The following is an 11944-nucleotide window of genomic DNA, read 5'->3' as shown; positions in this document are numbered from 1 at the left end:
AAAAAAAAAAAAAAAAAAAAGAGTAATACAGAAATCCAGAGCTAGGGCTGGGGCTGGGGCTGGGGCTGGGGCTGACTGGTAGACCGCCTGCCTTGCACATGAGGAACTGGGTTCAATCTTCAGTACCACATAAAAACAGATAAACAGATAAATAGGGATATTGTGTCCATCTACAACTAAAATATATATATATAAAATCCAGAGCTAATAAAAGAATAGTCCTCTACCCTGCCACCTTTAGTATAGCAAGCCCTCTAACAATAAGCTACATTCCCTGTCCTTTTTATAAATTTTGAGATAGGATCTCCCTAAATTGCTCAGTCTGGCCTTGAACTTGCAATCCTTCTGCCTCAGTTTCCCAAGTAGTTGGGATTGTAAGCTTGCATCATTGCACCTGGCTAGTTCTATCTTTAGATCTGGAGAGGAAAGAAGAGCTAGAAGCTAAAGAGGGCCGCTTGATAGGAACTCTGGTCTTTGGGGGACACAAGACAATCCATGTGACCTTGCCAGTAAGAAAGCCAGAGGAATATATTTTTACCATCCTTTCCTGATGTCTTTTGATCTTTGGGTTTACTAGTTGGTTATATACAACCTGAAGTCAGAAGGCAAGGGGTCCTGTTGATACAGTCCATGAAAATTTATGCCTCCTAGGGCCCAGGCAGCATGAAAAGTGGTTTTGCTTTGGGGATTGAAAATACTCAGCACCAACTCTTCCCCAACATAACTCATATTGTTATACACAAATTGCATGTATGCTGCAACTAAAATAACTTCTTTTCAGAATTTCTGATTTCAAAATTCTATAAATTCTTCAATTAAAGCTGCATCCCCCCCCCCTTACATTACCTTTTTGTTTTTAGATATACATGACAGTAGAGTGTATTTTAGAGTACAACCCATTCCAATTAGGATCCCATTCTTGCAGTTGTATAATGTGGAGTCAGACTGGTCATGTATTCACATATGAACAAAGGAAAGTTATGTCCAATTCATTGTACTGTGTCTTGAAGCTGCATTTTTCCTCAGTATTTTTGGTGCCCAGTATTTTTGTACCTTAAGCACATGCATAGACACAGGCAGCCCTGGGCCTGGTGCCAGAGAAGAGTTAAGTCTCAGGTTAACTCCTGAATACTGACTGTAAGGATCTCTGAGAGATTTTTTGAGAATCTAGAACTAATTTAGAATCAATATTAGGATTTTTCTGTTTAGGTTCTATTCATTAGGAATTCAGGAACTAGATTTTTTTTTTTTTTTGGCAGTACTGAAGACTGAACCCAGGAGTGGGGTGCTCTACCACTAAGCTACATACCCAACCTTTTTTATTTTGAGACAGGATCTCTTACTAATTTGCCCAGGCTAACTTTGAATTTGTGATCCTTCTGCCCAAATTGCTGGGATTACAGGCATGCGCCACTGCACCCAGCAGGAACTAGATTTTCTTAAACTCAAAAAATCCTATGATACTAAAACTTCCTACAATCCTACTGAAACAGTAAAATTTTCACTTTCTAATCAAAGAGAATAAAAGAAACCAGGACATCAATTTCACATTGACATTTTTATTAACGCCAACCGTTTTTTAATTATTATTTTTTAAAACAATAGCACAAAAATGTTTCAAGGAAGCAATCTCACAATCTGATGACCTTCTGAAATACAGTTAAGCCACACCAAATATGAATTTCTGTTAACACAAAAAAAATTTTTTTTAAGAAAAATAAAAAGAAAAGGAAAAAAGAAAAAAGTAGGTAAAGAGGAAGGGAAAGGAATGAAATTTAGAGTTAAAACTTATTGGATTAGGTAGGTGAGGCTTGTTAGTAGGATATACTGTTGAAGCAGAGTGGCACACATAGGCTTATAGTCATTGCTTTTGAAACCAGTTACCACTATTATATAGGCCCCGTAGCAGTTACCACTGGCTTTTTGCACGCAAAAAATGAACCAGGAGAAGCCAGAGTTGACTTGATACTGTTATGAAGAGGTTCAATAGTTGGCGTGTTAGACAACTAAGACCATTTTTAGCAGAATAACTCCTTCAGGAAGGACTGGCTAAAAATCATTTTATTACTATTGTCTCACCTATATGCATTTTGGGGTTCTTAAAAGTCATCTTAAAAAAGGAAGAAAAATAATGTATATCAGTTTCTCTTATTTAATGTGGCTATGAAAGATGTTTTCTTAATATTTCTTTCTCTCTAAGAAGGACATCGGGGTCAGTTGGGGGCTGGAGTAGAACTACAGGAGGAAAAACCCAGAGAGGGTAGAGGATTTTTTGTTTTTACCTTTTTTTTTTTTTTTTCTTTCTCCTTTTTTGGCCAAGGGGTCACACAGAAGGGAGGCAAGGAGGAAAACTACAATCCTTGGTTCAGATTGAGTTATGCAGGAAAAGTTATCTTCCTGGTCAGTCCCCATGACAAAGAAAAAAAAATTTTTTTTTTTTTTTAAATATGCACAGACTTGGACTATGTTATACCAACCATTAGCCTTTCATGTTTAGCCATTCCCAGCAATGGACAACACTATCCTGGGCTTGTAGGCTGCTTGCAGAACCCACTGCACAAAAATTCTCTTCCCTAGAAGCCTCTAGTTTCCTTTTGGTAAGTTATAAAAACAGAACATCTGTCATTAACAAGAGTGTTAAATACTTTTAACCACTGACAAGGCTTCAGGAAGTTTCACAGTTTCATTATGCTCTACTTTATTACTATCATTATTTACATTTTTATTTTTATTTTTTTGCTGAATTGCTGATTTTCCTTTTTCAATAGAATTTAATTCTGGAGTGTGAGCAGGAACCAGTTAACTACATTCATTGTCCAACCCCCACTGGTTTGAAAGAAGACTCCGAATTCTTGGCATATGAATCAGCTGTTCGGTAGCTCCACCTTATCCTGGCAGCGAAGCAGCAGAAGAGCCGCAGCAGTGGCTGCTCAGGGTTCACACTGCAGGTGGGGAGGCTTTTCTCTGAAGGAGGTACTGGTGGATGCTCTCGGCATCTCGCTTTAGCCAAGCAGCATTCAGCAGGATATTTTCACAACACTGCTGGATGGTACGCTCAGCTGAAGGAGCTGGGTGACTCTCGAAGAAAGCCTGGTGTAAGAAAATCCATAGTGTAGAATCATTGCTAGCAAAAGCAAGTTAATATCAAAGCTATGAAAAAGTACCCACTGGCCTACATATAGGATTCATTAGCCATAGTCATTAGAATTAACTGCTGCTACCCTCAGGCTAAAACAAATAAATACTTGGGTCTGCATATAAGAATTCTCCCCCAAATATCAAAAGTACAAAACCTAATCAAGAGAGACAGAACCCACTGCCTTTCTCTTAGGGTAATTGCTTAGTGGTTAATCTAGGCTTTGGATTTAGATGTAGCACTCAAATCTAGGCTTGGTCAAAATACCAGCCTGTCACTTTAAGTAAATTAACTACTCTAAGTCTCACTTTTCTCATTTGTGAAAAAATATGCACTCCAAAACTTAAGAGACAACTGAAACATTTGGCAAAATACCTGGCACACAGGACTCATGAACTCAACATGTTCTGATACATTCTGACTGTCGCAAATAAAGATCAATTTGTAAGGAATGATAAAACTAAGAATTTTAAATTGCTGTTTTATACTATAATACTTCATAGTCTCATATTTTTCATAGAATAAACAATTTTTTCTGCTGGTACTGGGACTGATCACAGGGTGGTCTACTACAGCCCTTTTTATTTCGAGACAGCGTTTTGCTAAATTGCCAAGGCTGGCTTTGAATTTGCAATCCTCTTGCCTCAGTCTCCTTAGTAGTAGAGATTCCAGGTGTGCGCCATCATACCCAGCTAAATAAAACTATTTCTGTTTATTGTAATTTATCAAAATGCTTAAATAGGCTGGCGCGTGTCTGTAATCCCAGCAGTGAGAGGCTAAGTCAGGAGGATCGTGACAAAGCCAGCCTCAGCAAAAGCAAGGTGCAACTAGTGAGACCCTGTTTCTAAATAAAATATCAAATAGAGCTGGGGGTGTGGCTCAGTGGTTGAGTGACCCTGAGTTCAATCCCTGGTAACCCCTCCTCCCCCCAAAAATCTTAAAAGTCAAACCATTTTTTAATGAAGTACACTTAATTTCAATGAAAATAAAGCAGCTCTTAAATACCAACCTGCAAAATGATAGGGGTCTTTCCTTTAAGCTAGTCATCATAGGTGTGGAAGAGAAAAATGACTATTTCATAAGATTAACTCTAATCTTTTAGAAATCAATTTACAAGGATGACAATGGCTCTTGCTTCAAGGCTTCTAATCATGGCTGGTTTCTCAGTGACTAAGTTAAAGTTGGAACTCTTCCAGTTCCATCTCCAACAAATAGCACCAACATTTATATATCAGAAACCTGGGAATTATCTTTGACTTTCCTCCCAGACATGTTCACAATACAGAGAAACCACTTGGTAAATATTGTTAAAACTAAAGATTAACAAAATCAACCCCTGAATCTCTTTTCAATTCCTCCATTCTTACTGCTGTGCCATTCTTATTTTTTAATTTTATCTTTTAGTTGTAGATGGACACAATGCCTTTATTTTACTTATTTTCATTTTTATATGGTGCTGAGGATCAAACCCAGTGTCTCATAAGTGCTAGGCAAGCGCTCTACCACTGAGCTACAACCTCAGACCGTGCTGTGCCACTCTTGCTTGGAGAATTAGCACCCCAATTTCCTCCTCATTCTAAATCATTTTCCACACTACACAGACTGAAATTTTTACAACACAAATCAGATCATGTTTATAAACCATTTGAGGGTTTTCCAGTCTAGAAAATTCTTTATATGATCCACAAGGCCACATGTATGAGCTAGCTCCTACCTACCTTATCAGCCTCCCACTACTCTGCCACAAAACCCATTACTTAATTCTCCTGCATAGAACCTATTAACATTACAATAATTGTTTATATAATACAATATATAATGTACACTAGATGACAGTAGAAGCCAAATCTTTCACTATTTTCTCAAGATTTAAATTCTTAAAACCTATTCCTAACAATGGTTCACACACACTCAGGGGCTGGGGTTGTGGCTCAGCAGTAGAGTGCTTGCCTGGCACGTGTGAGGCACTAGGTTTGATCCACAGCACCACATAAAAATAAACAAATAAAACAAAGGTACTATGTCCATCTACAACTTAAGATATTTAAAAAATTTTTAAAAACTGTTATAACTCAGAATTTCCAAATTCACACCTGACAATCACTATACTTATATATAAAAATATTTAGCAGTTAAATGCAATGGGAAGCTTAAAGTTAAGATTTTTCTAATCAAAGTAAATTTGTCTCCCAAATGCTGAATTTTATCAGATCCAAGGGCCATACTAAGCTGATTATCAATTTTTATTAAGGGCTAAAAGGAGAGACCACACATAACCATCTAGTCTCACTATGCACACAATAGACCTATAGAAGTCATGTTACCTAATCTAACAATCTCATCATCACCTTATTTTATAGATGAAGACACAGGCTCACAGGGGTTAAAAAACATCCTCAAAGACAAAGCTAAGGGGCTGGGATTGTGGCTCAGCGGTAGAGCGCTCGCCTAGCATGGGTGGGACCTGGGTTCGATCCTCAGCACCATATAAAAATAAAGACATTGTGTTGTGTCCATCTACACCTAAAAAATAAATATTTTAAAAAAAAGAAACAAAGCTAATATGGGACAGAGCACAAATTGACACAGGTCAAGTGACTTGATTTCATACTCTTTCAACCACAATTCAACATCTTCAAAGATTATCCCAACTATAAATTTTTTAGACATTAGAAGATACAATCTAACCAGTCTTTCTCTAAGAAAAAAAAAGTGTGTGTGGGGGGGGATACTTTATCCCAATACCTCTACAATTAAAACAAAGTTTAGTGTTTTTGTTTTAGATTGAAAGAAAAAAGTAAACAGTACTTTCTCCTTACCTTAACCTCTCCAGCCATTTTATCAATTGCAAATCCCTCTACTGATAGCTGAAAAACAAGGTTTTTAAATAGTAAGTGAAATCAAAAAAGGCTAGGAACAAACTTTCATTTACCCTAAAAAATGAATTATTTTGTTATCTTCAAAACTTTAGTTTGTTATAGAAGGTAAAGGAGAGGGATGCAGAAGCCCTTAAACAAATCCAATAATTATTTGAGGAATCTCTTAAAAAGAAAGAACCTTTGGGTCTATTGAATCATGGACATTGCTCAATAACATCCATGATTATCAACCTACTCAAATAAAAAAATTCACACACCTTTATTAGTCTGGATATTAAGAACCCTCCCTGGTATCGATTATAAAGTTCTTCCCAGTTGTCCTTTATGAACTTCCATGCAGCTTTCCTCCCATGCTTGCTGCCTCCAGCTACTCCACCAATTACTGATACAGTGTCCTGTGGACGTACCTCTTCCTAAGAAGAGAAAGAGATTAAAAGTCTAGCATTTCCACATCTTCTGGTTCCAGAAAGTGCAACATACTGTTGAAATACCTAAGTAACCACATCAAAGACATGTATTCTTTGTTTTTAGGAATAAATGGCACCAGAAGCTTGTAGAGAAAGCATTTGTTTCCTCTCCCAAATACTCTGATTTTGAGTCTCATTATTAGTGGGAGATAAGAGAAGTCAGTTAAAAAAGTTTATACCAGTTTTCCAAGAAGAGGACGCCTTAATCTAAGTTAAGGGCAGATCAAGAGGATACTGAATCAAAGACACTTGCCACAGATGAGTGAGTAACAACTCCCTCTGAAAGCAGTTTTCCTTGTAACTTACTGAAAGTGCAAATGTAAGGACTTTTTGAATCAGTTCAGGCAAAAGAGTAGCCCCAAGGACCCTTTCAATTCGGTTTTTCTCTTCTTGCATATCTGCTTGTTTGTGAAGCTATAGGGAAAAAATAAAAACAGAGATAGTTAGCTCTTCCCAGGAAATTCTCCATATGCTTATATAAGCTTCTCCTTCAATAAGGTAAAACACTGGGTAGGACTGTCAAGGTATTACATTAAAAAGAATACTTGTCATGGGCTGGGTTTGTGGCTCAGTGGTTAAGCGCTTGCCTTGCATGTGTGAGGCACTGGGTTCAATCCTCAGCAATAAATAAATAGATTAATAAAAGATATTGTGTCCATCTACAACTAAAAAAAAATATTAAGAAAAAAAAATACTTGTCAAGATGGTTGGGCACTAAATTTGTCCCTTGCCATTACAGTCAGTCAGTCATGAAATGTAAATGCTCAGTAGATAAATCATAGTAGCCTGTCATCAGTTCTAAGCAGTTTAACATCAACATATAAAGAGTACATCTGTCCTGGCCAAATACTTTATAGCACTGATATCTGGTTAATGGTCTATGTTTTATGGTAATCTTATACCATTAAAGATCATCAATTTAATTTATAATAGTGAAAACGAAAATAATCTAAACACCCAATAGCTATCCTAATTACTTATTCATTTTTAAAAAGATGCTTTTCTGGGGGGGGTGTACTGGGAACTGAACACTGGGGGTACTTTATCACTGAACTACATCCTCAGTCCTTTTTGGGGGGGTACCAGGGATTAAACTCAGGGGCACTCAACCACTGAGCCACATCCTCAGCCCAATTTCTGTATTTATTAGAGACAGAGTCTCACTGAGTTGCTTAGCACCTCACTAAATTGCTCAGGCTGGCTTTGAACTTGCGATCCTCCTGCCTCTGCCTCCTGAGCGGCTGGGATTACAGGCATGCGCCACCACGCCCAGCAGATCCTTTTAAAAATTCTTTACATTTTGAGACAGGGTCTAGCTAAGTTGCCCTGGCTGGCCTCGAACTTGTAGTCCTCCTGCTTCAGACTCCTGAGTTACTAGAATTACAGGCATATGCCACTATGCCTGGCTCAAAAGATGCACTATAGAAGGTTACATTTTAGGAATATTTCATGACATAAGCATGTTCTTTTCTTTTTTTAGTTGTAGATGGACACGATACCTTTATTATCTTTATCTTTATGCGGTGCTGAGACTCGAACCCAGGGTCTCACACATGCAAGACGAGCGCTCTACTATTAAGCCACAGCCACAGCCCCCATAAGCATGTTCTTGATATTGAAATGAAAAAAAAAAAAAAAAAGCAAACAAAGCAAATAATCCTACATATATAAAAAAATGTAATGTGAAGGGTAAAAACTTGAAAACACACCAAAATGCTAATACTAATTAATGATGGTCTCTGATCAGTGGCATCATGTACCTTCACATTTCTTTCTTTTCTGGAGTGCTGGGGATTAAACTCAAGGCCTTGCACATACCAGGCAAGCACTCTACCACTGAGCTATACCACTAGCCCTCTTCACGTTTCTTTTTTTTTTTTTTGGTACGGGGATTGAACCCAGGGATATTTAACCACTGAGTCACATCCCCAGTCCTTTGTTTGTATTTGGTTTTGAGACAGGGTCTCACAAAGTTGCTTAGAGCCTCGCTAAATTGCTGGAGCTGGCTTTGAACTCTAATTCTTCTACCTAGCCTCCCAAGCCACTAGGATTATAAATTGCCACTACGCCTGGCCCTATTCACATTTCTTAACTGTAAAAGTAGCATACACTGAATGTGGAATATTAATAAGACAGAGATGCATAAAGAAAAAGTAAAATTACTACTATATGCACACTGCCAAACCTGGAATGAGATTATATTATACATGCTATTTTGTGATCCACTTTTAAAAAATAATTACAGGTAAGTTTTATTTTCTTCTTTATTCTTTCCTACTCTCTAAATCTTCTGTAGTGAATACAGAAAATCTTTTTTTCATAATTAGAAACAAAACATCATATTTTTAAAAATTAGAACTGCAGAGGCTGGGGATGTAGCTCAGGGCAGAGCATTTGCCTAGGTTAAAGTAAGTCCTAAGCCTCTCTGGGTTTCAGTTCACTCACTAGTAAAGTGAGGGGGACAAACTGATGATTTGTAAGGCCCTTTCAGCTGCAATATTCAAGGACAGAACTCAAGCTTTCAGGAAGCATCTCTTCCCGGAAGATAACCCTGATATATATTAGTCCACCAGGTGGCACTCTAGTACCACATTTAAAATATACTATTAAGAGGCATTCAAGCATTTGTTTTAACGCTATTCCTAAATTACCAACAGAAAATAATCACTTGTCATCAAACTGTTTGCTTGTCTGTTTGTATGTTTGTTTTTGCAGTGTTGGGGGTTGAACTACAGGTATCACACTTGCTAGGCAATACTCTATCACTGAGTTATATCTCCAGCCCCACTGAATGGTTTCTTCAAGAATTCTGATTTGAGGCTGGGGTTGTGGCTCAGAGGTAGATCTTTTGCCTAGCATGCATGAAGCACTGGGTTCAATCCTCAGCACCACATTAATAAAATGAAATAAATTCGGATTCTGCCTTCATTAGAACTCTTCCTATATTGATACTGTACACTCCCTTATGCTAATAAATGCAACTTCTCGTAAATACATATACTTGTATAACTTCTTAAAAATATAGCATAACATGAAGATGGTAATTTATGGCTTCTGCCATAAAACTTTCAGAACTGCTGTTTTTTTTTTCCCCATACACTTATGGAATAGACTAAAAAACCCCACAAAATATCCCATTTCATATGTATTTCATTCACATGATTTATAATCCACAGGTTCATAGAATATTCAGACTGAGAAGGGACCTTGATGTCTAATTGAAAAGTAAATCCAAAATATAACTTTTATATTATTAAAAAGGAAACCCATGTATAAACAACATGGGTAAAGTGGATGAACCTTTCAGTGCCTCATATATGCCAGGCTGAAAGCACTCTACCACTGAGCAACAACCCCATTTTTTGAGCCAGGGCCTTGCATTTGAAGTTCCACAGGATGGCCATGAACCTTCAATCTTCCTACCTTTGTCTTCCAAGTAGCTGGGACTACAGCCCTGCAATACCACATCCAGTTCCCATAGCTGCTGCTTCTTTTTTTTTTTTAGTTATCGATGGACCTTTATTTATTTATTCATATGCAGTGCTGAGAATTGAACCCAGTGCCTCACACATGTTAGTGCTCTACCACTGAGCCACAATCCCAGCCCCCCCCCACCAGTTTCTTAATATTTGCATGTCTGCAATAAACATATATTTTTGCCAGGACATTTTGTTCTTTTAACCATTTAAAGCTGTTCTCTGTGTCCATCCAAGTTCAGGAGCCTTTTCCAAATCACTCACCTTTAGCATAATGTCTAAGGTAGTACCATCACCATGCTTCAAAACGGTCAGATAGACCTACAAGACAATAAAGGAAGTTATCTGAGTACATCTACCCTGTTTCAAGGTATTTTAACGTTACAAAAATACAGAAAGCAAGTAAAAACGTTGCAAGAAGTGTGGAGGTACATACAAATCAGGGTAAGGATATAAAAACCCCATGAACAACCACAGAGACAAATGGCATGTCGTGATAGCACAGCACACCAACTCTCCCTGGGGAATGTGCACAGGGGAATCACCTTTCAGAAGCACCATGTGGCAGAGAAACTTAAATGAGAAGCTGGCTACAAACCACCCAAATGGGATATGTTAATATGAGAGTTAGACATGGCTCGTGGGTCAGTCCTTAGGTCAGTTTTGGTTAGTATTAAAGAAGTTTCATTTTTCATAGAGTAATGTAGGTAACTAGAAATCAAAGAAATTTATTGTGGAAACTTACAGGACTCCTCAGGTCAGCAGAGAGAATCTGTTTTCCTTCCACATGGTCCTTAAACCGACGACGGGCTTCATCTAACGTTGCCTTGTGTCCTGCTTTTCCTAGTTTGCCCAGAACCAAGCCCCTCAGGAGTGCATCTAGATGACCTGATTGAAAAGTAAAAAAGACATAGGACTATTTAAAAGGACTGTTTTTATTAATTTAGCACCTGAATACTTTATAATTGTATTACTCTAAGTCTGTGGTCTTAAACAAACACAATTCCCCTAATACGAGAGAGAACACTTGATTTAAATTTAATAAATCGTAAGAGGGAAAATGCTAAACAGACTAGACAAGCAAACTTGCTGACCATCTCTATTCACAAATGCCAATTATCTGGATTTACTAAATGTTACTCAGTCTAGTTAATTATACTGCTAAGGACTCTGTGTGGAAAGAATAGGCTTATTACATCACAAAGCTCTGACACAAGATTCAGAAAAAGATAGTATGTGGAACTAGTATACCCTGTGTATGACAAACTGAAATCATATTTAAAAAAATATTTTTGTTATTGATGAACCTTTATTCATTTATTTATTTTTATGTGGTCCTGAGAATCGAACCTAGTGCGTCACACATGCTAGGCAAGCGCTCTACCACTGAGCCACAACCCCAGCCCTGAAATTATATTTTTAAATGAAGGCTGGTTGATGAATTCTTCCAAAGATACACAAACAGTCATTAAGGACATAAAAAGAGTATCACCATTGATCATTAGGGAAATGCAAATACAAACCACAATGAGATACTACTTCATACTATGATGGCTACAATCGAAAAGACAGAATATAAACAAAAGTGTTGACAAGGATGTGGAGAAATTAGAGCCCTAAAACACTGCTGGTGGAAATGTACAATGGTGTGGCCATTTAGAAAGACAGTTTGGCAGTTCCTCTGTAGGTTCAACATAGAGTTATCAGGTGACCTTGCAATTCTACTCTTAGGTATTTACCCAAGAGAAATGAAAGTATATGTCTATATAAAAACTTGTATGTAAATATTCACAGCAGAATTCATAATAGCAAAAAAGTGAAACCAATCCAAATGTTTACCAACTGATAAAATGTGCTACATCCCCACAATGAGATATTATTCTACCATAAAAAGGAATAAAGGGCTGGGGATATAGCTCAGTTAGTAGAGTAATTGCTGGGGTTCAATCCCCAGAACCACCAAAAAAAAAAAAAAAAAATTAGGGC

General features: G+C 37.5%; 1 protein-coding gene across 1 annotated transcript in view; it reads right to left on the bottom strand.

The window, feature by feature from the left end:
* Positions 1-1539: 1539 nt before the first annotated feature.
* The window catches only part of Npepps (aminopeptidase puromycin sensitive), an 89746-nt gene continuing 79341 nt past the window's right edge, over positions 1540-11944 (bottom strand). The window contains exons 18-23 of the mRNA XM_015506658.2: positions 10704-10846; positions 10223-10279; positions 6789-6896; positions 6273-6428; positions 5956-6003; positions 1540-3090 (exon numbers count right to left, since the gene is read on the bottom strand). Coding sequence (XP_015362144.2) covers positions 2938-3090; positions 5956-6003; positions 6273-6428; positions 6789-6896; positions 10223-10279; positions 10704-10846 — 665 coding nt within the window. The 3' untranslated portion in view covers positions 1540-2937. The remainder of the gene's footprint in view (positions 3091-5955; positions 6004-6272; positions 6429-6788; positions 6897-10222; positions 10280-10703; positions 10847-11944) is intronic.

Source organism: Marmota marmota, unplaced genomic scaffold (assembly GCF_001458135.2).
Source record: "Marmota marmota marmota unplaced genomic scaffold, marMar, whole genome shotgun sequence".
NCBI lineage: Eukaryota > Metazoa > Chordata > Mammalia > Rodentia > Sciuridae > Marmota > Marmota marmota.
The sequence above is the reverse complement of the archived record's forward strand: the minus strand, read 5'-3'. Positions and strand labels throughout refer to the sequence as shown.